General features: G+C 63.5%; 1 protein-coding gene across 2 annotated transcripts; it reads right to left on the bottom strand.

Moving 5' to 3' along the window:
* Window positions 1–3,189: 3,189 nt before the first annotated feature.
* Window positions 3,190–27,875, bottom strand: COL1A1 (collagen type I alpha 1 chain). 2 transcript variants are annotated; one of them, XM_075918435.2, is made up of 51 exons: window positions 27,664–27,875; window positions 25,479–25,673; window positions 24,998–25,032; window positions 24,852–24,887; window positions 24,519–24,611; window positions 24,361–24,432; window positions 23,765–23,809; window positions 23,490–23,543; window positions 23,154–23,207; window positions 22,885–22,938; window positions 22,502–22,555; window positions 22,153–22,206; window positions 22,006–22,050; window positions 21,743–21,796; window positions 21,554–21,598; window positions 21,209–21,262; window positions 20,718–20,816; window positions 20,580–20,624; window positions 20,395–20,493; window positions 19,693–19,746; window positions 19,485–19,592; window positions 19,077–19,130; window positions 18,598–18,696; window positions 18,335–18,388; window positions 18,142–18,240; window positions 17,723–17,776; window positions 15,598–15,651; window positions 15,464–15,517; window positions 15,282–15,335; window positions 14,666–14,710; window positions 14,454–14,552; window positions 14,052–14,159; window positions 12,575–12,682; window positions 12,240–12,293; window positions 12,089–12,142; window positions 11,737–11,844; window positions 11,597–11,650; window positions 10,846–10,899; window positions 10,321–10,482; window positions 10,135–10,242; window positions 9,582–9,689; window positions 9,027–9,080; window positions 8,823–8,930; window positions 8,406–8,459; window positions 8,170–8,277; window positions 7,779–7,832; window positions 6,470–6,577; window positions 6,089–6,371; window positions 5,774–5,964; window positions 5,451–5,693; window positions 3,190–4,983 (listed from the first exon to the last, which is right to left on the bottom strand). In XM_075918435.2, the coding sequence occupies exons 1-51, from the start codon at window positions 27,743–27,745 to the stop codon at window positions 4,837–4,839; spliced, it is 4,365 nt and encodes a 1,454-aa protein (XP_075774550.2). In that variant the 5' UTR covers window positions 27,746–27,875; the 3' UTR covers window positions 3,190–4,836. The 2 variants fall into 2 exon arrangements, with proteins under 2 accessions (XP_075774550.2, XP_089630205.1); XM_089774079.1 differs by lacking the exons at window positions 15,282–15,335; window positions 15,464–15,517; window positions 15,598–15,651; ... (3 more) ...; window positions 18,598–18,696; window positions 19,077–19,130.

Genomic DNA, 27,875 nt, shown 5'->3' with positions numbered 1-27,875 from the left:
GTGCACGTGTGAGGGGTAAGGTCTGCCTGCATGTCTGTGCCCCTCCGGGTGTGCCTGTGCACTGCGGGGTGAGTGTGACTCTGGGTGTACCTGTGCGCTATACAGGGGTGCGAATGTGATTCCGGGTGTGCCTGTGCACTGCGGGGTGTGAGTGTGACTCTGGGTGTACCTGTGCGCTATACAGGGGTGCGAATGTGATTCCGGGTGTGCCTGTGCACTGCGGGGTGTGTGTGTGACTCTGGGTGTACCTGTGCGCTAAACGGGTGCGAATGTGACTCCGGGTGTGCAAGTGTGACTCCAGGTGTACCTGTGCACTGCGGGGTGTGAGTGTGACTCTGGGTGTACCTGTGCACTATACAGGGGTGAGAATGTGACTCCGGGTGTGCAAGTGTGACTCCAGGTGTACCTGTGCACTGCGGGGTGTGTGTGTGACTCCGGGTGTGCCTGTGCACTGTGGGGTGTGAGTGTGACTCCGGGTGTGCCTGTGCACTGCGGGGTGCGAGTGTGACTCTGGGTGTACCTGTGCACTGCGGGGTGTGAGTGTGACTCTGGGTGTACCTGTGCACTATACAGGGGTGCAAATGTGATTCCGGGTGTGCCTGTGCACTGCGGGGTGCGAGTGTGACTCTGGGTGTACCTGTGCACTATACAGGGGTGCGAATGTGACTCCGGGTGTGCAAGTGTGACTCCGGGTGTACCTGTGCACTGCGGGGTTGCGAGTGTGACTCCAGGTGTACCTGCGCACTGCAGGGTGTGAGTGTGACTCCGGGTGTGCCTGTGCACTGTGGGGGGGTGCGAGTGTGACTCCGGGTGTACCTGTGCACTGCAGGGTGTGTGTGTGACTCCGGGTGTGCCTGTGCACTGTGGGGGGTGCGAGTGTGACTCCGGGTGTGCCTGTGCACTGTGGGGGGGTGTGAGTGTGACTCCGGGTGTGCCTGTGCACTGTGGGGGGTGCGAGTGTGACTCCGGGTGTGCCTGTGCACTGTGGGGGGGTGCGAGTGTGACTCCGGGTGTGCCTGTGCACTGTGGGGGGTGCGAGTGTGACTCCGGGTGTGCCTGTGCACTGTGGGGGGTGCGAGTGTGACTCCGGGTGTGCCTGTGCACTGTGGGGGGGTGTGAGTGTGACTCCGGGTGTGCCTGTGCACTGTGGGGGGGTGCGAGAGTGAGCACTGCAGTTTGGTGCAGTGTGCGCTATGAGCGGGGTAGGCTGTGGAAGGACCCGGGCTGGTAATTCTGTGTCTCTGGCCCATGTGTTGCAGAAGGGAGTCTGGCCCATGTTGTGGGGCCTGGCGGGTGGGGCTGGCCTCTGGGCAGACCGGCTGCTTGTAGCCTGGGGGCCTACCGCAGGAAAGAGGCAGGAGCAGAGAGCTGGTTTCCAGGCAGCTGTCCCTTGGCAAGGAGGAACGGGAGCAGGTCACACCCAGGAGGTGCCCGCAGGGAGAGTTTGAGCCCGGGTCCCACAAGGCGCCAGGGCCCTGGGGAGCGCACAGGAGCCGCCCGTGAAGTGCGCACAGCGAGGGAGGCCCCAGCACCCAGGACTAAGCCCCAGTATCGCACCCATCTCCCCAGAGCCACCCAGCAGCAGCACCCGGAACACCTGCCTCTCCTGAGCTCTGCACCAGCACGTCCGGGGGCCTGTGGGGCCCGGTCTGTGCCCGTTAGTAGCTGGGGGAGCGGGCACCAGCCGATGGCGGGTTCCCCAGACTGATACAATCTGTGTCCTTGAGGCCTCCCTGGCTCAGGCGGCACACGGGGCCCTGGGCCTGGCGGGCCCAAAGGAGGGGCACGAGCCAGCAGGATGGTCCAGGGAAGTCAGGCAGGGTGCAGGGACTGGCTTGGACTGATGTGGCAGCCACTCCAGGCGGCCTCCGGTTTGGGGTTCAGGGGCTGCTGGTATCCACAAGAAACCGGTGCCGGGCCGGGTTTCCCCAACAGCAGCACGGCAGCCCCGGACTCGGGTCCTGGAGAGACACGTGCCCCTGCTCAGCGCTACCCACCCCAGCAGGTGTCAGGCCGCTAGTGCCCGCCCTGGCCTCCCAGGGAGCCGGGGCCCCATCTGCTTCAGTGCCCACTTGGCCACCAGACCAAGGGAGGCCGGTGCCCAGAGGCCCCCCCGGCATCTCAGCTTGGGGGCAGGCAGGGCCAAGGCTATGCTGCCCCCAGACTAGCCCCTGCCCTGCATCACGCTCCTTTACAAGAGCCCACATGTCTCGCCTGCCCCATGTGCCCTCCTCCCTCTGCGGGTCCCTTTCATCGTGTTCCGCCCCACGGGGGCACTAACCTCTGAGCACGGCCCGGCAGGGCTCCCGGCTTTCCCAGGGGCTCGTTAGCCTCCTCTCCAGCCTCTCTCACCCGGCATCGCCCCCCGCGGCCCCTGGACCCCCGGCAAGGGCACAGCTCACCCCACGGCGGCCCCGCTTCGGGCCCCCGGACAAACCGCTCTTGGGAGGGGAGATCTGTCCCCGGGCGTGGCGCATGGAGCAGCCGCTCGGGGGGCGCTGGGCACCGCGAGGACCTTCCCGCCAAGCACTAAGGAAAGAAAACCGGCTGCCCCGGGAGTGCCGGGAGCTGACGGAGCTGGCACAGGCAGGGTGAGAAGGGAAGACGGAGCCAGGAGAAAGGAACTGGGGGGGATCCGGGCAGAGGCCGGGGTGGGAAAGCGTTGGTTGGGCCCCGAGGCGACAGGAAGCGGGCGTGCCCAGGTGCGCGGCCCCGGCAGGAGCTGGCTGAGCTGCGGCGAGCGCCGGCCGGGAGCTATTCAAAGACCTGGCCAGGCCCCCGCTGCCATAGGCTGGTACCTGTAGGGAATGCAAGTCCTGTGGCTGCTGGTTGGGAAAGGGAGAAAGGCAGCAGGAGGGACGGGGGTGTGAAGAAGGGGAAGGAGTGGAAGCCCCCCCCCACTCCTGTGGGGCTCCCTGCACTTGCCTCTAACCCGCTGCCATGAGCCACGGGCCCCTGGGCTGCCCTGGGCCGGGTTCCAGTGCCTGCGTCCCTAGCTGGCAGGAGGCGGGAAAGCGGAAAGGACAGACAGAGGGAAGTGGAGCAGAGGGACAGAGCTGGGGACCGCGGCCACCTGCCTTGTTCCTGTCGGCCCCGCCTGTGGGGCACCGCCCGCCCGCCCGCCGCCCGCCCGCCCCAGGCCTGGCTGCCCTGAGCCATGCGAGAGAGAAGAGTCCAGAGCATCACAGGTTTGTTTGGATCATTTCACATGCTTTATTTCAGCAGTCAAAATAATTAAAAACATCTCAAATTATCATACAGACACACAACAGGTACAGAATCCTCGGTGGCGCCTCCCTAGCACACCTGCGCCCTGCAGGACGGGGCTTTGCGCGGGGCTGCTGGGGACCCTTGCAGAGAAGCACAGAGGAGGAGCGGGCGAGAGGGAAGGGAAGGCGAGAGAAAACAGCCCAGCGGCGGTGGCGGGACCAGAGTGTGTGCGGAGGAGAGAGAAGGCAGCAGGCTGAAGGAGGACAGAGGGATGGGAAAAGCGAAGGGTTGAGTCAGGAAAGCAGAAACGGAATCCACCTGCTTAACCGGAAAGAGGCTGGCGCTCTCCTTCCCTTTCAAGGCTACTTGGATCTGTTTGCATTGGTTCCCGCCCTGCTTTTAGAGGGGGTTGTTTCTTTTTTTTTTTTTTAAATAGCACCATCAGAAAATTCACAAGTTGACCCTGGGCAGCAAAAGAACTGAGTTTCTTTCCTTAAAACAACAGTCCTAGATCTATAGCACCAATTGGTCCCTATCGCAGCCTCTCCATGAGTTGGATCGTGCAGCTTTAAACCACCAAACAAAGAAAAGGGACCTAGAACCGAAAACCATTAACATAGCCAACGAAAAGAAAAAAAAGACAAAGTTAGCACCGTTGATCTAACCCTGGACTCCATGCCCCCTCTCCACAATCTGGTGTCATTCAAAACCTCAAAGCAAGCTAAACAACTACTTGGAAAACACAGTGAGAGGTAACCTTCCATACAACAGTAATACACAGGTTTAACACGACATTTTCTGCATTGGGAATGCTTGTGAGTCCTTCATTTTCCCTTCATCGTTCACTGACAAAACACTGGATTTTTGTCTCAGTGGATTGTTTCTCCCAGCTGTCCTGCTAACAGCTCTTTCTGTTTAAAAGGCAGCACACCAAGCGACAATCTCGGCTGTTTTCCACTCTGCCAGGCTCTGCTTAGGAAAACAATTACAACACCTGGATTTGAAGTTTTTCTCCTATTTATTTCTTTTGCCACCTGAACAAATGAAAGGAAAAAAGGTTCATTACACACCATTGTAAGTGCCTTCCTTGCAGCGGTATAGAAAATACATTTAGTAAAGACACCAGCAGGGAGAGGTCAGCTGGCAGTTAGTTTTGGTGTTTTTTCCAACTCCAGGTTATAAAAAGAGATTTTTGCACTGGTGGAAGAGGAGTAGGAGCAGGGGGAGCAGGTTCTAAACCATTCTTGCTGCAAAATTTTCAAAGCAGGTTGTGATTTGGGTGTTTTGGTAGGGTCGGTTTTGGATGGTATTTTTGGTTGGATTGTGCAAGTTGTGGTCCCGAGATATCACGTTAAAAAAATAACCAAACCAACCCCAATCTGTCTTCAGGGATTTAAAAAAAAAATGAAATGAAATAGAACCATGTCAAGCAAGTGGACCCACGTCTGGGATTTTTTTGAAAAGTCATTTATTTTTATTTTTTTGGTTTAATGCTTTTTTTTTTTAATGGAAACAAAAATAGTTTTAGAGATGATGGATAGAAAAAAACACGAATTCAAGTCCATGTGAAATTTTCTCCTTTTTGGCTGTTTTTTGTTTTCTTTCCGGGCAGGTTTTAGCTCCGGTTTACAAGAAGCAGACGGGGCCGACGTCGATTCCGAATTCCTGATCTGGCGCACCAACGTCCATGGGGGCCACGTCAATGACGGGCAGGCGGGAGGTTTTCGTTGTCTTGTATTCGATGACTGTCTTGCCCCAGGTGCCGGTGTGACTCTGCGGAGAGGGACCGGGAAAAGGAGACCATGAGGGGGCAGATGGGGCCGAGGTTCCAAGCCAGCAGCTCTAACGGCAGAGGCAGCCTTGCCCCGTGATTCCGACAGGGGGGACGGGGAAGTGGACCCCTGGGCTCCCGTCCCAGCTCTCAGAGGGTGCAGGGGCCCCAGGAAACCAGATTCCTAGGTTCTGTTGCTCTTGCGGTGAGATCAAGAGCAACCACCTTCCTGAGCTACCCTCTAACAAGCCTGTCCCAGCCAAGGGGACTGGCCTAGACTGTAGGGACTCTGCCAGCCGCGTCCATGGCTGGGGAGACTGGTTCGCAGCTTTGCTCTGCCTCCTGCCGCTGGAAACCCCCCTTCGCCCGCTCTACCCTCTAGCCATTAGAGCGCCCTCACGCACTTGGGCAGGCTCTGCCCGGCTCCTGGTACCACCTGTGCCGGGCGCCCCAGGGGTGGCAGACTCACCGTGCAGCCATCCTCGGTGACTCCGTAGGTGAAGCGGCTGTTGCCCTCTGCTCTGATTTCGATCTCGTTGGAGCCCTGGAGCAGCAGAGCCTTCTTGAGGTTGCCGGTCTCCTGGTCCATGTAGGCCACGCTGTTCTTGCAGTGGTAGGTGATGTTCTGGGAGGCCTCGGTGGACATCAGGCGCAGGAAGGTCAGTTGGATGGCGACGTCAGCTGGGTTGGATTCCTCACCACCATATTCAAACTGCATGGAAGAGAGAGAGACTGTCAGGGGGAGCCAGCTGGTCCTTCTCCCCACTTCCGCCACGCCGGCCCCCCGCTCACCTGGAAGCCGTCGCTCATTGTCTCGCCGAACCAGACGTGCTTCTTCTCCTTGGGGTTCCTGCTGATGTACCAGTTCTTCTGGGCAGTGCTAGGCTGGGTCGGGTAGACGCAGGTCTCACCGGTCTCCATGTGACAGTAGACCTTGATGGCATCCAGGTTGCAGCCTTGGTTGGGGTCAATCCAGTACTCGCCTGGCGGGGAGAGGAGAGGGGCGAGTGAATGGGGGACGGAGGGGCAGGAGGAAGGACGTCAGTAGGGGAGGGAGGGAGGAATTCACTGGTAACAAGAGGAGAAGGAAGTGGCCGCGAAGCTCACCGCTCTTCCAGTCACTGTGGCACATCTTCAGGTCGCGGCAGGTGCGGGCTGGGTTCTTGCGGGTGCCCTCGGGGCTGCGGATGTTCTCGATCTGCATGCTCAAGCTCTTGAGGGTGGTGTCCACCTCCAGGTCGCGGTCGCGCATCACGTTGGCGTCGTCGGCTCTGTAGTAGCGGCTGTCGGTGTGGGCCTTCTCCTGAGGGGGCTGGGGCATGAAGCTGAAGTCAAAGCCGCCGCTGGGTGCGCCGGGGGGACCAGGGGGTCCGGGAGGTCCGGGGGGACCCTGTTGGAGGAGGAGAGCAGAATGAGTTGAAGGCCGGGAGCCTTCCCCACCTAGAGGCCAGCAGCCCCCAACCGCCCGAGCCCCAGAGGGATACGTACAGCGGGACCAACGTCACCAGTGCGACCACGTGGACCTGGTGGGCCAATGGGGCCGGGGAGACCGTTCAGACCATCTTTGCCAGCGGAACCGGCGGAGCCAGGGGGACCCTGCAAGGGAAAGGCAAACACAGCGTGAGCGCCATGGACATGCCTGGCTCTCCCACCCAGCTCTCCTGCCTCTGCTCTGAGCGCCCCCAGAGCGCATCGAGCACCATGGCCACGGAACCAAGGCCCACGCTCCACGGCGGAGACACTTGGATCCACTAATGCCAGGGGCTGGGAATGGGCTTCAGGGAAGGGATCACTCCCTGCTCTGGTCGCTCCCTCTGGCCTTGGCCGCTGCCGGCAGGCAGGACACCGGGCGGATGGACCTTTGCTCGGAGCCTGCCTGGCCGCTCTGATGGGCAGTGGAGGGATCGTTCTGGATTTGCCCAGGTCCAGCTGAGAACAGAACCGGACTCTGTCTTTGCCCGTGCTGGGGACTTACAAGGGTCTCTCCCTCTGGGCTGTGGGGTCCCTGCAGGAGGGCTCTGGCTTGAGGAGGTTCCCTCTCCGTGGGGTAATGCGTGTTCCCTTCTCTGCCGTAGCGGGGGGGGAAGAGCTGTGCTGTGACCCGGGGCCCCTGCGCTGGGCTGTGCGATTCCCACTGACTCACCCACACGTGGATTAACCCAGACCCCGGGGCTCAGCCTGAGGCGCTAACGGGGGATTCCCAGGGGGAGACCAGTTGCTGGCGGGGAGACAGGAGGGAGTGAGCCTACGCTGAGGTCTAGGGGGTGATGGACCCCCCCAACACAAGGGATCTGAGGCATCCCGGCCCAGACTCCTGTAGCCACGTCCCGTCTGTGCTGGGCTGTAGCCGGGAGGAGCAATAACCCCCCTCTCGTCTCTGGCTGGCGGGGTCTGTTCTTGCTGCTCCGGGGGTGCAGGATTTGGGGGAGCCCCGACCCAGCGTCACATCTTCCCCTCACCACCTCTCAGGCTGCCCCACACGGACGTGGCCTCTCCTCGAGGCACAGCCCTTCGGAGGTGGCCGAGCACAGGGCCGGAGGAGCTCTCCTGGCCGCAGCAGGCCTATGTTCTGCATGCCCAGGGCTCCCGCTGGCGACTACACTAGGATCCGTATTCTGCCCCCGGCGAGGTCTGGGCCAGCCCAGCGCGGGGTCAGGCAAGACCTGAGCTGCACACGATGAGGGGAGCTGTGGGGTTGGTCTGGTGCGAACAGTGGCTGGTTATTTCATTCCGAGCCCTCCGCCCCGAATTCCCTCAGGCTGCCGGTGTCTGCCTTGTTCGGGCTCGGGGGACTTACCCGTGGGCCGGCGGGACCGGAAGCTCCAGAGGGACCTTGCTCGCCAGGAGAGCCCTGCCCCGAAGAGGGAAGGAAATGTCAGTTCTGCCAGAGGCGCCGCGTGCGAGAGACGGTCCAGCCAGGCTGCTCCTTGGGGCCACGCTGGAGGCTCTAGGGTGCAGCACTGGGCCGCTGGGGGCTGAGGCCCGACCCCCGCCCTTCCCAGCCGCAATCGCAGCAAGTCTAAGGACAGCCTGGCGCTGGGGTAGGCCTGAGGCTGGTCCTCATCTCATGGCCTGCCCTGGGATTCTCCCAGGATGCTCTGGGGCAGCGAGGAAGAGGGCTCCGCGTCGCCCTGGGAAGTGGCTGGAGGGCTTGTCCCTGGGGGGCCGCGGGGGGCAGCCGTACTCACGGGAGGGCCAGGTGGACCCTGGAGACCAGAGAATCCTCTGTGACCCTTCATGCCTCTGTCGCCATGTTCTCCAGTTTCACCCTTGTCGCCGCGGGCACCTTGGGGGCCCTGGAAGAGGAAGCAGAGTCACTGGCTGAGTGGTGGGGCCAGCGCCACCCTAGCCCCAGCTCAGCCGCCTTCTTGCCGAGCCGGCTGCTTTCTCAGCTCCAGAAACAGGCGTGGAACCCGGAACTTACAGCAGGGCCACGAGCACCAGCAGGACCAGCGGGGCCGGCGGGACCAGCGGGGCCCTAGGGAAGGAGGGAGAAAGGCGAAGGTTAGAGCATCCTCGGATGCTGAACGGGTCTCTGTGTTCACTCCTCTGCCTGGCAGGGGGGGCATCCTACTGGCTACAGCAGGGCAGACTGGGAGTCCGGGCTCCTGAGTCTCAGGCCTGACTCTGAAAAGGAGTATCACCTAGTGGTTAGAGCAGGCTGGAGCCGGACCTGATAACTGGGCTGATTATTTTTTATCTTCCCAGTTGTGTTCCCGGGTTCTCTCCCCAGCTCCGGGAAGGGGCGGTGCCCTCGCAGCCAGGACTCGGGGGTTCTGTCCCCCCCGCAGGGCAGGGAGCGGGTTGCATGTTTAGGGGAATGCAAAGAAGCGTCACTTACAGTCTCTCCACGATCTCCATTCTTGCCAGAGGGACCAACAGGGCCGGGGGCGCCAGGGGCACCGGGAGCACCAGGCGCACCAGCTGGGCCAGTCTCACCACGGTCGCCCTGTTGGGAAGCAAAACTCAGAGTTCACGTTCGCCTAAGGGGCGTCCCTCTCCCACCCCAGTGCGCCTCCTGCCACAGCCCTTGGGCCCTACTCACCTTGGGACCAGCAGCTCCGTCGCGGCCGGGGGCACCTTCCGCACCGGGAGAGCCCTGAGCACAAGCAGAGGCCAGTGTTAGGCACGAGCAAGGACTTGGTCAGAGGGTGAGCCAGGAGGCCGGGGACAGCAGCTAGAGACGGGGGGTGGGGGGTGTCGAGACCCACAGAGAATGGGGGAGGGGAAAGGGACCCATGGGGCTTCCATTTCTCTGGCCCATCCCCTTCTCCCTCAGACACTCTGCTGTTCCCCCATCTCGGGCCCCTTGCTCACTGGCCCTGCAGGAGACAAGGGCCAGGGTCTGTCCTGCCCTTCCATGGGGCAGGCGGCTGGGCACCTGAGCGCTGGCCCGGGGCATGGGGAGGCTGAATTCTCCTTGGCTCTGGTGCTGTCCTGGTGATTGAGGTGGGTCACGGAGCCCACGATGGTGACAGGTGCCCTCTAGTGACTCCCAGCAGGGCTGCGGGACCCCCGAGACCTGTGCACCCCGGCTTTCAGCGCTTCCCGGCACTTGGGCAAAGCACAGTCCTAACTAGCCAAGCCAGGGGCCACTCACCTCACGTCCAGCTTCTCCAGGGGGGCCGGCCAAGCCGGGGGGCCCGACGGGGCCAGGAGGACCACGCTCACCAGAGGGGCCAGATGGACCTTGTTTGCCAGGTTCGCCCTGGGGAGGAGCGAGAGCAGCCCGGGTTAGAGGCGCGGCTGAGGCTGACAAGCCTGCTCGGACGGGAAAGAGGCCGGGCCCCTCCCGCCCCCGCTGAACGAGGACACCCCCAGCCCCAAACGGGGTCCGGCTCCGCCAGGCCTGGAGTGGGGCTGGAGTTCTGGGGGCCCAGGAGAAGGCGGCGCCAGCACCCTCCTCTAGAACAAGGCTAAGCTCTCGAGTTCCCCCTCCGCTCCCGGGTCCTGGCCAGAGCGGCTCCCCCAGGCACAGGGCAGGCGTCCAGCCTCTGCCGCTCCCATGGAGAGCTCCGCGCCCGTCTCCCCCACCCGCCCGGGTGCCAGGAGGGCTGAGCCTCGGCCGACAGGTCCCGTCCTGCCTGGCTGCTTTGGGATGGGGCAGCGAGTTGCAGCCACCAGCCCCGTGGAGGGTTTGACCTCGTACTCACAGATGGGCCAGGGAGCCCAGGGAATCCTCTCTCGCCTCTCTGTCCAGGCAGGCCGACGACACCGCGCTGCCCAGCGATACCCTGTGGGCCTGGGGTGCCAGGGGAGCCCTGGAGGGGAGAGTCTGGTTAGCAAGCCGCCCGTCGCGCTCCGGCAGGGCCCTGGGGTAGCACTGGACAGGTACTTACAGGGGCACCGTCGGAACCGGGAGAGCCCTTCTCACCAGAAGGTCCGGGGGGGCCGGCGGGGCCGGGTTCGCCGCTGCGGCCAGCGGGGCCAGTCTCACCACGGGGTCCCTTGCTACCTTCCTTTCCGCTGGGGCCTGGGGGGCCGGGGAGACCGATGTTTCCCTGGGAGAGAGCAGAGAGGTCAGGCTGTGCGGCCCAAGGGCTGTCTGAGGACAGAAGGACAGGCTCCAGACCCAGCATGGGGCAGACAGAGCCGCTTCTGGGGTGCAGGCAATGCCGGGCTTCCCGGACCATCTCCACGGACGTTCCCCGCCCGGTGCCCCGCTGGAGCCGCCTGGCTTTCAGACGCGCCATGCAAGTGCTGCAGCAGGGCCTTGGCACCCCTCCCTCCAGCTCCTCAAGGTGCCACCCCCCCAGCTCCCAGGTGCCTGCTCTGGAGGGCACCCATCGCCCTGTGGAAACCCCCCACCAGTGGCCCACCCCGCCCGGCTCTGTGCCCAAGGGGACCAAGGAGCAGATACTCACAGAGGGGCCAGGGGGACCGACTCGTCCAGCAGCACCAGGGAATCCAGTAGCACCCTGCACGTGGTGGGGAGAGAAGCATGAGGCCCCGGCCGCTGGCCCCAGACCGTACGACAGGCCCTGCACGAGGGCTGGGAGCCTGCGGCTAAGGAAGCGGCTGAAAGGCTCGTCGGCAGGGCAGGGCGGAAGATCCCACCAGCCCCGAGACGCTGCCCGATCTGCCCGCAGGGCACGGTGCAGCCAGCGCTCTGAGCCCCGGGAAAGAGACCTTCTCGAAGCCTGGGGGGGGGGGGCTAAAGGCCCCCAAAAGGGGAAGTGGCTCAATACCCAGGCAGCGGTGCCCTCGGCTCACTCAGGGACTAGTGCCCCCCCGCGAGGAGCCGAATGCCCAGGACCCCACCCGACCGACTGGGGCAGGTGGCAGCAGGACGGGCTCCGAAATGGCGCCATTCGGGGAGGGGAGGCCGCACGAGGGTCCGATTTGAATGTTTCTCGACCCAGAGACAAACTGCTCGATGGGTTTGGAGCACTTGGCCCTTTCCGGGCCCCACACTGCCCCCTCCCCGCGACGGGGCAAGGAGCCAGCCCGGGGCGCAGGCCACGCTGCAGAGCGGGCTGGGGGGAACCGACATTCGGCCACGTGTTTGTGGGAGAAGCCGACTGCAAAGGGGAGTGACGAGCTCCCCAGGCCCGCGAGAGTCCCAGGAAGGAGGCACCAGCTCAGTGCACCCCCAGCACCGCAGGAGATACTCACAGGAGGTCCAGCACTACCACGAGCACCTTTGGGTCCAGGAGCACCAACAGCACCCTGCAGGAGAGGAAGGAGCCCCCATCAGAGGCGGGAACGGGAGGTGGGCCGCAGGGGAGGGATCAGGGCAGGGGAGAGTCACTTACAGAGGGGCCAGGAGCACCAGTAGGTCCAGCAGGGCCTGGGGGACCAGCATCGCCCTTAGCACCAGAGTCGCCAGTTTCACCTTTAGCACCAGGTTGGCCGTCAGAACCCTGGGGGAGAGCAGAGCGGAGGGTGAGGGGCAGTGTCCATGCGCGGGGCTCCTGGAGACGGGTCCGTCACGGAACAGCCGGGGCTGAGACGAGGCCGGATCAGGCCAAGCCAGGGACTCCCGGGGCAGGGAGGATCCCAGACACCCCCCAGTATCTCCTGGGTAGCACTGCTTCCCTCCCGTAGCCCCCAGCCTGCCCCACGGACACCAGCCCCCCATCTGAGGCCAGCCAGGATCCTACTTACAGGGGGGCCAGCGAATCCAGCGGGACCAGGGGGGCCGGGCTCACCACGATCTCCCTGGAAGAGAAGGGCGGGAGAGAGACAGGTCAGCGAGGCGAGGGAGGGGCTGAGCTCTGCGTCGGGCGGGGCCAGGGCTGAGAGGAACCGTACTTACGGGAGCACCACGAGCGCCGGTGGGACCGGCGGGGCCGGAGGGACCAGATTCACCCTGCCAAGGAGAGAAGAGGGACGAGGTCAAGACTTGGGCCGGGCAGACAAGGGCTCTCCAGGCGCGGGCCGAGGCGGGCTAGCGCGGGGGTCCCGTGGGGAGAGGGAGCCCCCAAGCTATCCCTGGGGGGATGCATCACATGGTCGGCGGGGGCTTTCCTCTCGGGGCGAGGCCTGCTGGGCACGACCGGGACGGGCCTTTGCACGGATGCCCGGGGCCAGCTCCGGGTGCGAGAGGCCAGCTGGGTCACTGCTCCTTGCGAGGGGGCGGGGGAGCCTTACCTTGTCACCAGGAGCACCCGCTGGGCCGGGGGGACCGATGGGGCCAGTCAGACCTCTTGGGCCGTCTTTGCCGGGAGTTCCGTCAGCACCTTTGGGACCAGCATCACCCTGGGGGGAGAGGGCACCGCGAGGTGACCTTCTGGTTAGGGAGCAAGGACGGGGCCCAGATGTGTGTCTGTGTGTACGCACATGTGCGTGTGTATACATGTGTCTGTATGTACGTGTGCGTGTAAGCACGCCAGTGTGTGTGTATGCACATGAGAGTGTATACATGTGTCTGTATGTACGTGTGCGTGTAAGCATGCCAGTGTGTGTGTATGCACATGTGCGTGTGTATACATGTGTCTGTATGTACGTGTGCGTGTAAGCACGCCAGTGTGTGTGTATGCACATGAGTGTGTATACATGTGTCTGTATGTACGTGTGTATGTGTGTGGGTTTGCACTCCCATGTACAACACACCTGTGCATGTGTCTCTGTTTGTCCCCCTTCTCCTCCACACCTCGCTGTGACTTACCCCATGGAATCCCCCCCCCCCATCCTTGCCCCCTCCACGTATCTGCCGTGCTCCGGACGCTGCTCCCAGGCAGACCGTTAGCCGCCCACCCGCCCGCCCAGTGGAAGGAGACAGCGTAGCCCTCACAGTGCCGCCACCTCGTCTCCCCAAGATGAGGTCTCTTCCAAGCAGCTGGCTACAAGGGCCTACCCCAGCCCCAGGGAGAGAGACCCCATCCCTTTGCTGGGCGAGAACTGGGGCCAGAGACACAGACGGCCAGGCCCCAGGGTGCACGTGGTGGGGGTGTGTGCTGTGGTGTAAAGCGACTGTCGGCCGAGTGTGACCAGACCTGGACAGGCCTTGGTGTGCACGTGGTGGGGGTGTGTGCTGTGGTGTAAAGCGACTGTTGGCCGAGTATGGCCAGGCCCGGACAGGCCTCGGTGTGCACGTGGTGGGGGTGTGTTCTGTGGTGTAAAGCGACTGTTGGCCGAGTGTGGACAGGCCTCGGTGTGCACGTGGTGGGGGTGTGTTCTGTGGTGTAAAGCGACTGTTGGCCGAGTGTGGCCAGGCCCGGACAGGCCTCGGTGTGCACGTGGTGGGGGTGTGTTCTGTGGTGTAAAGCGACTGTTGGCTGAGTGTGGCCAGGCCCGGACAGGCCTCGGTGTGCACATGGTGGGGGTGTGTTCTGTGGTGTAAAGCGACTGTCGGCCGAGTGTGGACAGGCCCGGAAGCAGCCTGGCCCGGCCTAGCCGGACTCGTGAGAGGGAGCAGAGGTGGGGGCTGGAGCCGGGGGTGGGGAAAGGCGCGGCAGGAGGGGACGGGGAAGGAGCCGGAGAGGAGAGAAGCCACAGGGCGAGAGCTGCGAGAGGGGAAATGAGCCGGAACGGGCTGAGCACAAGTCTCAGGCAGGGTCTCCAGGCAGCAGCTGGGGGGTGAAGGCCGAGGGTCGCTGTGCGGGGGCTTTCGGGGGCCCATACTTACTCTGTCTCCCCTGGCGCCGGGCAGACCCGCAGCACCGCGTTCACCGGGCATACCCTGCAGACCGGGTGGGCCTTGGTTTCCAGGACTGCCAGGAGCACCAGCATCACCCTAAAGCCGCGGGGAAAAGAGCCAGAGTTCGAGTCAGCCCCATAGCACAGGCTGCCTGCCTTCCCCAGAGCCGCGACCCTGGCCTGCTCTCAGCACTAGGCCAGGCAGCTCTGGGCAGAGAGAGGAGGGTCGGCAGCCTCCCGCCATCCGCGGCCGTGGGACCGGGGCTAGCGCAGGAGGGGAAGACGGCGCCCCCCCTGGCTGGACCCCGAGCCCCTATCCCACTGCACAGCCTGTCAGAGCCTGCTCCCCCGGACGCCTGGCTCGGCTCCTCCCCGACACGCAAGCAGGTACCTTAGCACCGTCGTTCCCAGGAGCACCATTAGAACCACGTGGACCCTGTGGACCGGGAGCACCTTGGACACCACGCTCGCCGGGGAACCCTCGCTCGCCCTAGGGGGAGGAGAGAGAATGGTGACTGGTGGCAGTGCCATCCAGAGGGCAGCCGGGAGAGGACCAGAGGGGCAGGAGATGGCTCCCTGCTGCGGGAGTGGATGGCTACTTACTCTTGCACCAGCAGGACCGGGGGCACCAGCGTCTCCGGGGGCGCCCTGTTCCGGGGGAGAAGCAGAAAGCAGAGTGAGGGGCCAGGCCTGGGAGGTGCCAGGACGCCTCCTGGAGACACCCCAGCGCTGTCCCAGAGCTGCCTGGGGTGGAGCAGGGAAGGGGACAGCTGCACCCCAACCCCTCGCTGCCTCCGCCTTGCCCCCCTGGAGTCTTGCACAGAGGGTGCCGGTGAGAGACGGGCGCACGCTCTGGCCCTGGGCACCCAGGCTGCGCCGGCGTTGGCTCTTCGCGACAGGCTCCAGAATCCAACGGCCCAGTTTAGAGGGGCTCAGCTCCAGGAGAGGTTGGAGGCCTGGAGCCGCGAGCCGGGGCCTTGTCGGCAGGCTGGTGGCCTGGTTTGTGCTCAGAGGAGTTTCGTGTCCCCAGCCTGGGAGAAGGACTTTGGCGGGGGTGGGGAGGGGCAGGAGCTCTCAGGAGGGAGCCCGAGCGAAGCCCCCAACACAGGGCACAGGTGGGTTGGAGCGTGGGGACGAGGGGAGGGCGCGAGCGCCGTGGGGCAGGCACCCCTCCTTGGCGTTCCGTGCTAAGCAGAGTCACTCTCCTCCTGGCACTCACCTGCTCACCGGGCTTGCCACTTTCACCAGCGGGTCCAGCGGGGCCGGGCAGACCCTGGGCAGAGGGGAAGAGAAAAGCCCAAGTGTTGAGATTTCCTGGGAGAAGGCGGCGCGGGAAAGCAAAGGGACACAGCGGGATCGGCCCGCCGGGATTCTTCTGCCCCATGGTGGGGCCTTCCTCACCTGGAATCCAGGAGCACCGGAAGGTCCCTGTTCGCCTCTCTCTCCAGCGGGGCCCTGCAAGGGAGGGGAGAGTGTGAGGCGGGACCCAGCGGGGTTTGGAGCAGGGGGCCGGGGCGAGAGGGGTTCGTACTCACAGCAGCGCCAGGAGGTCCCTGGGCACCAGCTTCACCATCTTTACCAGGAGCACCCTGGGGAGAGAAGAAGGAAGGGGTGAGAAAGAGTTCGGCACAGATACTGAGTGAGCCTCAGATGAGAATGGGGTGTGAGCATCAGGGGAGGGGTGGGGAGTCCAGGGGCCTCGAAAGCAGAAAACCTCAGAGAGGCCACAATAGCTGGCCTCATGGAGGGTTGTGTGGGGGGGGGGGCGGGGGGGGGAAGAGGCTGTGTAGTTAACCTGTGGAACTCATTGCCACATGAAAACATAAGAATGGCCACACTGGGTCAGACCAAAGGTCCATCTAGCCCACTAGCTTGTCTTCCAACCAGGTGCCCCCAGACAGAGTGAACAGAACAGGCAATCCTACCCTTGTGGCCCATTCCCAGCCTCTGACAAACAGAGGCTAGAGACACCATCCCTGCCCGTCCTGGCTAATAGCCAGGGCTCGACAAACTATGGAATCTACTCGCCCGTGGCAAGTAGATTACAACCCGGAAGAGCCGGGATCGGGCGATCTGTGCATGGCAGATCGCCAGACAGTGCGGCTGGTGAGTGGGGCTCACCCCGGCTCGGCGAGCCCTGCTGATAGCCATTGATGGACCTAACTGCCATGAATCTATCTAGCTCTTTTTTGAACCCGGTCAAAGTCCTAGTCTTCACAACATCCTCTGGCGAGGAGTTCCACACGTTGACTCTGCATTGTATAAAGAAATATGTCCTTGTGTTTGTTTTAATCCTGCTACCTATTAATTTCATTGGGTGGCCCCTAGTTCCTGTGTTATGGGAAGAAGTAAATAACTTTCCCTTATTCCCTTTCGCTACACCATTCATGATTTCAGAGACCTCTATCCTATCCCCCTCTTAGGGTACGTCTAAACTACATGCCTTTGTCGTCAGAGGCATGTAGATTTGTTGTTTTGGCAAAGTCAAATGAAGCCGCAATTTAAATGATCGTGGCTTCATTTAAATTTACATGGCTGCCGCACCGAGCCGACAAACAGCTGATCAGCTGTTTGTCCGCTCAGCGCGCTAGTCTGGACGTTCCCCCTGTCGACATCAAAGCCCTTTGTCGGCAGCCCCAGTAAACCTCTGTGACGGCGCGTTGGGGTCCCCCGTCTCCTGCACCCCGAAATGGCACAAACAGACTGCCCCAGCCGGTGGAATAGAGGAAGTTTATTCCCTCTCCAGGATACAGCACAGCACAGATGTAATCTGGTCACAGAGCTGGGCTAGGATGCCTCAGGCCCCCTTGAGATGGGGGAGACTGGGCCCCTAAACTCCAGCCCCTTTCCCTAGGCTGTCTCATCCATGCTCCCAGCCAGCCACTCTAACTAACTCTCCTCCAGCCCTGCCCCCCAGCCAGGGCAGCATTCCCCCTTCCTTTGTCCCTCTCCATGGGGTTTATCTGGTTCAACAGGTTTGGCATCACCTTTGCATAGTGAGGTTTTCCCTGCTGGGTCTTGCTCCAGACAGCAGGGGTCACCACCGCCCAGCAAGTCCCCCCACTACGTCACACCCTCATCCCACGAGGAATAACGGGGCTGCCGACAAAGGGCTTTGATGTCGGCAGGGGAGTGTCCAGACTAGCGCGCTGAGCGGACAAACAGCTGATCAGCTGTTTGTCGGCTCGGCGCGACAGCCATGTAAATGTAAATGAAGCCGCGATCATTTAAATCGCGGCTTCATTTGACTTTGCCTATGTGTCTAATCTACATGCCTCTGCCGACAGAGGCATGCAGTCTAGACACAGCCTTAGTCTCCTCTTTTCCAGGCTGGAAAGTCCCCGTCTTTTTGAGATACTAGTAAGGAGGAGAAAGCGAAGTAAAGGAGGGAACCCTCCCTTAGACATCCAGAGAATACGCAATTAACCAGCCCCCATGGGCAGAACGTTTGATACGTTCCCCTCAGTCCTGCGGCACAGCTAGATGGGCCCAGTCTCTGGAACGCCCAATCCTATCTAAGCCCATGGCAGTGTGGTCGTGGAGTCTCGCTCTCTCTCTTCTTGCTGGAAAGCGGCCTCCGGCGGCAAAGCTACGCCAGGCCCAGCCCTGGCTGTGAGAAGCAGACTCTTAGGAGACATCGGTACCGAGAGAAATACTCACCACAGCGCCGACGGGTCCGGGAGTGCCTCTTTCACCGGGTTTGCCGGGCTCACCCTGAGAAAGGGAACGAAACAGCTTCAGCGAAGGTGCTCGGGGGGCCCCGGGACAAGGGGCTGGGGGCTCCGGGGATGACCGCCTCTTGCATGGCCCTCGCAGGCGGCCGCGGGAGGGCCTGAGAGGCACCATGGTGGGAAGCCGGCCCGGCTGACCCTGTCGTCGTTCTACTGATGCTCTAGTGAACCCCCACAAGCTCCGTCTTGCCTCAGGGCTGCCGTCTCCTCTGGGCAGCCTGTCTCCACCCCCAGCGCCCTCCCAGGGCGATGGGATGTCCTGGGGTGGCCATTTTCTCACCCCCCTATCGCTGGGCTGGGGGGCTGACCCAGCAGCGGCAGGGTTGCCCGGTGCAGGGGTATACTCACAGCAGCACCTTTAGGTCCAGGGAAACCCATCACGCCAGCCTGACCTCTGGCACCGGGAGGGCCGGGGGGGCCGGGGCGACCGTCTTGGCCAGCGGGACCCTAGTGAGGAGGAAGCAAAGGGCCGGCTCAGGGGAGGCTGCAGGGAGCAAAGGGGGAGGAGGAGGAGGAGGCGTGTGGAGAAATCGTGACTTACAGTGGGGCCAGTCTTGCCATCGGGTCCTGGGCTACCGGGGCTTCCAGTCAGACCCTGAAAAGCAAGAAGAGCTGGGCTGAGCCATCGGGCGTCCGGCTGGGGGCAGGGACAGAAGAGGGTGGAGGAAGCCGCTCTGAGCCGGCGACACGGCAGAGCGCAGGCACCGGGGCAGGACGGGGGGGGGCGGAGATGGCAGATACAGCAGCAGGGCTCGGCGGGATCCCGGGGCAGCCCCTCCATCCCGCTCGGACCCGCACTCTCACCTTGGCACCGGGCAGACCAGGCTCTCCGGGACGTCCAGATTCACCAGGGGATCCTTTGGGGCCAGCAGGGCCGGGGGAGCCACGTTCACCAGTGGGACCCTGGGGGGGAGGGGAGAGCGGTTACAGGCTGCGGAGGCCCATGACAGATGGGGAACACGCGGGGCGCTGGATGGGCACTGCCGGGCTGGCCCTGCGGGGTGTGTCTCGTGGCAAGGAAGTCCCAGGGCTGTGCCAAGGGGAAAACAGCCCTCGTGAAAGGGCCACCCCAGCCTAGGTGCCACGGGGAGACAAGCTACGTCCCACCCCCAAATCCAGGGTGCAGGGTGGATCGGGGAGCGGCTGGGGCTGGACCAGATCCCAGAAAGTCTCAGTAACTCCCCCTCCCACATGCACTAGCTGCTCCCCAGGTGGGGGGGCTCCAGACCCCTTGTGCGGCCATTGGGGCCTCTTCTCTCGCCCAGCAGGAGGCCAGCACCTACCTTAGGACCGGCAATGCCATCAGAGCCAGGGAAACCGCGGCTTCCGGGGGCACCCTGCGATGGGACACAAGAGACAGCCGTGGGTCAGAAGCCCGTGCAGCCAGGGATCGCAGTGGAAAGGGGGCACCCCAGAACACCCCGTCCCAGGGCCGGCAGTGGGTAGGAACAGGCCCTCGCTGATGGGGCGGGTTGGGGCTGGGTCGGTGTCCGACCTCCCGCAGCCTGGGCCTGTCTCGAATTTGGGGGGTCTCAGGCCAGTCCCAATTTGGTCCGGGGTCCAGGCCTGAGTTTCCCATCCCAAGGTGCAGGAGGCCTTGGCTCACTGCGGAGATCGGCCGGGACCCCTCCATGTCCTACAGGCAACAGGACTCAGCTCCAGGCCGACGGGCACGAGCGACTGCTACTTACACGTTCGCCAGCAGGGCCGGGCAGACCAGCGGGGCCGGGCTCTCCGCGGGACCCTCGCTTGCCTTCTTCGCCGGATGGACCAGGGGGGCCTTGGACACCAACAGGACCCTGGCGAGCGCAAGCGAGGCAGAGGGGTCAGAGGCAGCTTGTGGCTGGCAAAGCAGACTGGGCAAGGCTGCCAGCAGGCCCCAGGAGGGCCGGTACTTACAGGTTCTCCCTTAGCGCCAGCATCTCCCTTGTTGCCTGGAGCACCAGGTTCACCCTGCAGGAAGGAGGGAGAAATCGGTCAGTGTCAGCGGGCTCCTTGCGTGAGCCAGGCCTGAGCGCCTCTTGCCCTCCACGCTGCCCCCTCCGCCCCTTTCGGCTCCAAGGGGGAGGGCAGACGCAAAGCTCCTCCCCGCAAAGGGTACTCTGGAGACAGGCTGGCTGTGCCCAAGGTCAGAGATCCCCGTCCTTGGGCGGAGGGTGGGGGGCAGGGTTCCCAGTCAGCTGAGCGCTTGGGCGGCTGCCCATGAGAGATTCCAGGGCCGCAGCGCCCACAGCCGGCAGCAGGGATGCCTACTGGTGGTGCCCATCTGCACATGCGTCAGTGCACACATTTATTCTGCACACTCGTGGAACACCTCAGAGGGAACATTGCTGGCACGAGGGGTGGGGGTGGGCAGAGATGGCAGATGTCTCCAGCCGCCAAGGCGGGCAGGTGGCCAGGGCGGAGGAGAAGGCCCTTGTAGAGGGCTCCATGGAGGAGCCGGGCGGGGGAGGGATGTGTAGTGCGCTGGGGTGCCAGGGGCAAAGATCAATCACAACACGCCATGGGCTCCCTCCCAGCCCGGCGCATCCCTGCCTGGCCCTGGAGGTGACGAAGGCCGAGCTGAGCCTGACGCAAAGGGGCAGCAGGAAGGACACTTACGTTGTTACCCTTGGGGCCGGGGGCACCGCTGGGACCCTGGGGGCCGGAGGGACCACGAGCACCGGGGAAGCCGGGAGCGCCAGCAATGCCAGGAGCACCCTAGAGGAGGCAGAAGGGTCAGTGAGGCAGCGTGAGAACCAGTCTCCCGTGAGCCGACCCACCTGGAGGGGGAGCTGGCTACTCACAGTGGCACCTTTGGCACCAGGTTGTCCGTCGCTCCCAGGGTTGCCCTAGGAGAGAGAAGAGAAGAGGGGTTATCGCCGGGGGCGACTGGGCAAATGGGAGAGGCCAAGAGCCGGTGCGGGTCGTGCGGCTCCACTCACAGCAGGACCAGCAGCGCCAGCGGGGCCGGGGGCTCCAGGTTCACCACGGGCACCTTGTGGGCCTTCCCCACCACGACCACCTTGAGGGCCGGTTTCACCCTGTTGCACGAGAGGAGAGAAAGAGCAGTGAGCCCCGTGGCGCTGGGAGCCCCCCCACGCGCGCCCCCAGGCCTGACGGGGCCCTGCGTGGAACAGACAGCTCTGCTGCTCCAACCTTCGGGGGGGTCTGGGGCTGCCCTGCTCTCGGCTCGCCTGGTTCTCCAGGGGCCACACCTCGGCCTCGAGATGCCACAAGGGCGTAGCCGGGCTTGGGGGCTTGCTAGGCCCAACGGATGGGCCTGTTTTGGAGGGTTCTGGGGCTGGGCCCCATCTCTAGCTCTCCAGACACCTGGACAGCCAATGGGAACTGCAACGCACCCTTCGGTTCCAGACTAGGACCAGAGCCGGCCACGGGGAAAGCTCCTACCACAGCCATCCGGTCTTGCCCTTACCTTAGCACCGACAGCTCCGGGGAAGCCAGGGGGGCCAGCGGGGCCAGTTGGACCCTAGGTGGAGAGGCAAGCGAGTTAGAGAGTAGCCAGCCTCCGGCAGGCGGGTTCTTGTCACTAGGCGCCGTGGCCAGAGCCCGGGGCTACGCTTGCCCCTGGGCAGGAAGAGGCCGGAGGGAGGAGGCCTCCCCCCTGGGCATGGGCCACAGCGGGGTTGGCTGGTGCCACCACTGGGGCTTCCGCCAGCAAAGCCCCGGGAGGGGTGATGTGGCAGGGGCCAGCGTCTGGGCAGCCCAGTAGCCGGGGCCGGAGCCGTCTCCCCTCAGGGCAGCGCAGGGAAATACTCACGGGAGGACCAGCAGCGCCAGGAGCACCGTCGTTACCACGAGCACCCTGCCGGGAAGAGAGCAGACGGCCTGGTTACGGACAGGCTGGCGCGGGCCAGGGAAGCTGGGAGGCGAGGCGGGTGCCACGCTGTGGCGCAGGGGGTACCACGCGGGGCGCGCCAGAGCCCGGCGATACAGCACCCATACTCACAGCAGGGCCGGATGGACCAGGGCGGCCTCTCTCGCCGGGCAGACCACGGGGCCCCTAGAAAGGAGGAGAGATGAGACTGGAATGAGTCTGCAGCGTCCTGGCTCTCCCCTGCCCTGCTCCCCTCCGGGTGGGGCTTCACGCTGGTAAATCTGCCCCTCTTGCTCTCCAGTCCACGGGAAACCCAGAGCTCTCCCCTCCCCACAGCCCCCCCCTCGCAGGCTCAACACCCCACCCTAAGTGGCCCCAAGGGGCGCTCTACTCACGATTTGTCCGGGAGCGCCGTTCTCGCCAGGGCTGCCAGGCTCACCCTAGAAGGAAGACGAAGCCGGGTCAGCAGCCGGTTCCCAAGGAGCCAGGGACACGTTTACGGGACCAGGGAGGGTGGAGGTGTCGGGGCAGAGGGAGCTTACCTTGGGGCCAGCTGGACCAGTATCACCCTTGGCACCATCCAGACCACTGAAGCCCTGGAGGGAGGAGAAACAGAAACAGCGGGGGCCAGCGATTAGGTCGGGAGCAGGCCCAAGGCCCCGTCTGTTTGCCAGAGGAGCGGCATGAGCAGGGGGAGTTCCCCCGAGGGGTGAGGCCCACGGCGGGCGGGGAGATGCTCTTTGCCATCTGACCCTCCTGCAGGGTTGCCTGGCTGAGGGCAGGGTGGGGCCCGCTGGGGGCGCGAGCGCTCAGACAGCCGCATCTCCAGCGCTCAGGGGCGGGGCGCAGGGCCTTTCCCTTTTCCAGTAACTAACCCACGGACCAACTTACTCTGTGACCCTTCATGCCTGGCAGGCCAGCAGTTCCGGGCAGACCACGTGCACCCTGGCAAAGGGAGAGAAACAATTCAGAGCCAAGGCCCCTGGTGCCACCCGCTCGAGCCCAGCCCCCACGCTGTGCCTGGCCACGGCCACGGCTCGCTGTGCTCACGGCTCCGCGCCATCGGGAGTGACCAGCAGGGCCCAGCTGCCTTGCCCCACGGATGGCCATCCTGCGAAGCAGCCGACGCCCCTCAGGCAGCGCTCGGAGGGTCCCTCTCCCCCGGCCCAGCTGGGGCCTTGCTTTCCCAGCCACGTCACCTCGCTGAGGCTGGCCACGGGCCAACACCGCCCAAGCCAAGCGCCCCGGGGGGCCAGGCAGAAGGGACATCTCACCTGGGGGCCGGGAGCACCACGCTCGCCGGGACGCCCGGGCTTTCCAGCTTCACCCTGGCAGAAGGAAAAGGAGACGGACAGTCAGCGGGAGGCAGGCCACCCGGCTGCGGGAAGGTCCCGCTTGCTTCTCGCCAGCTTGCCAGGCCCCCAGAAGCCAAAGCCTCAGTCCCGGGAGGCCGCCGGGCTGAGCACACCGTGGATACCGGCTGGCAGGCCCGGCTCTCGGGGAGGGGGGAGAACGTCCCTGGACGGGCTCTCGGGCCACTTACATCATCTCCGTTCTTGCCAGGGGGGCCAGCAGGACCGCGGGGACCCATGGGACCCTGCAGCAGGCAGAAGAAAGGTGCGTGAGTACTCTGAGACCAGGCCTCCCCGCCACCCCTCCGCTAGCAGCTCACCCCAGGCCTGGGCCTGGCCAGCGAAATCCCAGCCCACGGACCAAGTCTCTGCGGCCAGGCTCAGGCTGGCGTGGCGCCGGCCGCCCCCAAATGGCCGGAGAAGGACGGTGCAAGGAACGGTCCTGGCCGGGGGCCGGGAGATTCCAGGTGCAGCCCCCCGCGCCCCCCGTGAACGCGGAAGAGCGAAGACGATGCAGCAGGACTCACAGAAGCGCCAGGCTCGCCAGGCTCGCCGGGAGGACCTTGGAAACCTTGAGGACCCTAGAGGAGCAGGAGGACAGAACAGGTGAGCGAACGAGCCTGCCGCACCCAGCTCCTGGGGCATCCGTCCCATTCCCTCCCCGCCAGCTGCAGAGCAGGGAGCAGCCGCGACCCTGCCCCAGGGCGTGAGGAGGAAGGAGCCAAACCCGGCCCCGCGGCTGGGAGATCTCCGGGAGCAGCGGAGCCCCTTCCCAAAGGGCAGGAAGCTGTGAGGCACTTACGGGAGAACCAGGAGGGCCGGGGAGACCGCGGGGACCAGCTGGACCCTGGGAGTGGAGAAGAGAGAGAAGAAATAAATCAGGTGAGGGGAGTCAGTGGAGTCCTGGCCTGGCCCCTCCACCCTGGGTCCCGGGGGCCCCCTCCCTCTCGCCACCTGGCTGGGGCATGGACCATGCCGCCTCTCGCTGTCTCCTACCCCCCTCGCCCTTGCGCTCCCCATCCACAGAGCTGCCACCCCGGGCGACAGGACACGGGGCTGGACGGGCCCTGTGGCCTGACCCAGCGTGGCCGTTCTCACGTCCTCAGAACGGTCTGCCGCTGCGGGGAATCCTGGGGCAGAGAGCAGGCCCGGCCCTCGGGCTGTGCTAAGGGAAATTCAAGTGTCCTGGGCTGAGCCTGCGGAACCAGGATACAGCTGCCTAGGAAAATATCAGCCATGGTCCCGCCCCGGCCACAGGAAGATACCTCCTGCCCCCCGCCCCCGCCCCGCCTTCTGGGGCAGCTGGCCTTGTGCGTTCTAGAGCCAAGCTGCTCCCTGCCTTCGCCTGTTCCAGTCCTGACCACAGGCCAGCCCCCGAGGGAGACCCTGGGTACTCACCATAGGGCCGGGCATGGACAGGCCGCCAACGGATTTCTCGTCATAACCGTAAGAGAGTTGAGGTGCGAAGTTCTGCAGGAGAGAGAAGGGAGAGCCGGGGTGAGAACGCTGAGCCGCGTTCATCCCGTGCCAGGCCGAGGGGCTGGAAGCTAACTCACTCCGCCAAGGCCTGGAGGTCCTGGGGGGCCTGGGGGTCCAGGAAGACCAGGCTGTCCGGGAATGCCGTCTCTCCCAGGTGGGCCGGGGGGTCCCTGCAAGAGAAGAGGGGGATTCAGAGGTTGGTACTTCAGGAACACCCCCAGGCATGTCACAGGCTGGGTAACTGGACTGGGTCACAATCGTCCATAGCTGGATTCAAGCTGTGAAATGTGGACACAACGTTTTCGGGACAATTTGAAAGTCACGTGCATGGAAATCTTTCCGCCGCCTCCCCCGCCGGTCCTGACCAAGCCCTAGTGACCAATGGCCAAAGCGTGGCTGGAGATACGTACCCTGTCTCCTCTGGGGCCGGGGTCTCCTCTGGGTCCCTGGGGGGAGAAGCAAGACAGGGTCTTTAGAGGCTGAGCAGGGAGAGAAAAGACCCCCCAGAAAACACCAGGGAATAGGGCTGTGTAGAGAGCCTAGGGCTTGTCCTTACCTCTACTCCAGTGGTTTCTGGGTAGGAAGGAGAGGCTGTGGGGGAAAAGACAGAAAAAGGGTCCTTTAAAAAAGGCAAGTCACATGCTCCTCTAACCCCCCACCCGACTGCAGGCTGGCCAGGCAAGCCAACCGAGCTGCCCTGGTCCACGTGCCAGCAAAAGGCCCCATTGCTCCCCGGGGAGGGAAGCTCAGGTGCTCTCACTCTGCCCGTCTCAGGCCGCGTGCGAAGGAGAGGTGAGAACCGCCCACCCCCACGGGCAAGAGCAAATCTGCCCCCTTGGACACGGCTCGTGAGCAGACGCCCCAGGCTCACAGGGGAGGAGCAGGGCCAGCCGAGCTAGGGCCTTTGGCGTCAGTAGGCCCGAGGAGGAAGCTGCGGGCCTCCCCGCTCAGCGTGGCTGGGCTGCGTGGCCCAGGGCCCGTGGGGCCGCGTGGCTGGCGTGCGCGTGGCCGAGAGGCGGAGCATGCCCCGGGCGTACCCTGGCTGTCGGGGCAGATGGGGCAGCATTCTCCGAAGGGGATCTCAGCGTTGGGGCAGTCCGAGGTGTCTTCGCAGATCACCTCGTCGCACAAGATGTTGCCGCTGTCGCACACGCAGATCTGGCAGGGTTCCGGTTTCCACACATCTTTGTCGCTGTATGTTAGTCCGTCCTGTATGCAGTTTCCAGATGGAACTAGAGGGAAGGAGGGAAGGTCAGGAGCCAAAGAGCTGACTCGGGACCCAGCCCTGAAGCTGCAGGCCAGGACCCCCAATCCGGGCACTAGGACAGTATCTCCTAAGGCCTCCTCTCTATCCAAGGGCGTTTTCTTTCCCTTCCAGTCCCACCGGCCTCCCCCCCTTCTCCGGGAACTTCATCTGCTTCTCATCAGCTCAGCTCCCTGCCACAGGAAACATGCCAACACCACAAGAACTATTTCCAGAGCCCTTGGAATTTAAACAAAACCTGCGGCCAATTGTTACATCCAACTGTAACCCCAGCTCGCGGAGCCTAGGCCAAGCCAAATAAAACGGCAGAGAGGGAAGAGGGCTGGAAGAGGAGGAAGGCAGGGCCAGACCCAAGGGGTGGTGGGGAGGGCCGGGAGGGGGCGTGGAGTGCATTCTGGCGCAATGGGATCTGGTGACACTGGTTTGGGAGGGAAGCGGAGCTGGGGCGGGTGGAATGCAAGGCCAGGTGGGGCGGCTGGAATTAGATGGAGGAGACGCCACGGTCAGGTTGCTCGCTGGTGGTGACAGCTCCGAGCGCGGGCAGAAGGGGAGGGGGGAGCTGCTGGGCACGTGATTGTTGCGGGTTTTGTCAAATGTGGCGCCGTTCCCCGCAGCGGGAGGCAAGCGGGAAGAGCTCTCCTCGCGTGGGAAGCCCCCGGGGCGGGAGCACGGCTGGGAGGCCAGCTGTTTCTGGTCTGTCGTCCCCGGCTTCTCATGTCTCCTTTACACTTTAAACAAAACATGCTGCTGCTGGCGGAGTCCCTAGAAGCCAGCGGTTTTGCAACAGGAAACCGCTGTGTTGACACCCGCCCGGCAGTGGCGTGCCAGGGTGCAGTCAGCCACTCCGCCGGTAGGGGCAGGCCAAGCCCAGGGGCCCTGGAATGGGGCCGGGAAGCAGGTGGAGGGGCTGCTCCACAAACCCATTTGGTGGCGGAGGTCTTGCCCCTTTGGCGGGCACTGTCCAGTCCCAGGGCTCCCAATGGGCCCCAGGGGGCGGTGATGCAGCCCACCCAGGGCTTTGCAGGAGCAAGGCCTGGTGATGGCCGCCAGAGGTCGCCACGAGACCTCCCCCCACCGTGAAACTTCACTGCAGAAACATGAGTCCAGGTCCTGAGCATCCGAAGGGTTTGTCTGTGAAGTGATGTCTAGACTCCTGCGCTTCCCAGGCTTGGAAACATTTTCCTTATGAATCATCGGAGCCTTTCCTAATTCGTTCCTGATGGCTTTTGCAGCTCCCAAACCTGCAGCCCCGGGCCCCCTCCCTGCTCCCGGCGCGGCCCACGCTCACAATGGCTTTTCCAGAACCCCTCCCGGAGGCTGATTGTGCTGCTCTCCCCACCCCAGAACTTGGCAAGGAATCTCAGAGCTCGTCTGCCCGCCAGAGGCATGCTTAGAGGAGACACAGCACATACGAACACGCCCAGTCCCCTTTACAGCAGCTGCCTCTCCGTGCTTGGGGAAGGGGCTGTTTTCTGCACTTCAGTGCGGGGAGAACAAACACCAGCCACGACTGGATTTGTCCACCCCCACTTTTTGAGCAACACACCGGAGCCCCTTCCGACCCGCCCTCCGCCGCACACAGTTCCAGATGCTCTGTCAAGGTGGAGACGATCTTTTCCCCACCCCATTTTAAAATGCACAACCCCTGAAAAACGACAACAACATTTCTCCCCGTCTCCCTAACCTGGCCTCGTACCTGCCGTTCCCGAGCTAGTAATGCCGACTGCACCCCATCCAAAGCATGCAAAGCACCACGTCCGGCAACCCCACTCCTGAACTTCCACCGACTTTTCTCTGCAGACCAGTCCAGCTCTGCATCCCTCCAGCTCTCAAGTGCAATTTCACTTTCCCCCCAAGGAGGACCAGCCTGTGCCTAAGCAAAGATGTTTCACCAGAGCATGCATCCACGCAGAGCCGCACACCTTGTACAGAAAGTGAGCAAGAAAGTTGTTACTCACCGTCGTCTTCTCCTTGGCCTTTGGTGAGTAGTACAGTTGCTGCTATCAACAGCAGTAACCGAGAATCCACAAAGCTGAACATGTCTAAATATTAGACATGTAGACTCTTTGGGCCCCTTTGTTCTGGTTTAGAGTCCAGTCATACAGGGATGATCTGACTATGTAGATCCAGTCCAGACCCCAGCAGAAACCTCCTACTGACTCGGCAAGCG

The sequence above is a fragment of the Pelodiscus sinensis genome, chromosome 29 (assembly GCF_052426305.1).
Source record: "Pelodiscus sinensis isolate ZL-2025 chromosome 29, ASM5242630v1, whole genome shotgun sequence".
Lineage (NCBI taxonomy): Eukaryota > Metazoa > Chordata > Testudines > Trionychidae > Pelodiscus > Pelodiscus sinensis.
This window is presented reverse-complemented; position numbering and strand designations above follow the sequence as displayed.

Coding starts and splice junctions, on each gene's coding strand:
- COL1A1 (XM_075918435.2), bottom strand. CDS start 27,745: ATGTTCAGCTTTGTGGATTCTCGGTTACTGCTGTTGATAGCAGCAACT. Junction 23,810..24,360: donor TGTCCATGCCCGGCCCTATG/GTGAGTACCCAG, acceptor CTCCACTCCCAG/GGTCCAGCTGGTCCCCGCGG. Junction 5,965..6,088: donor CCACAGTGACTGGAAGAGCG/GTGAGCTTCGCG, acceptor TCTCCCCGCCAG/GCGAGTACTGGATTGACCCC.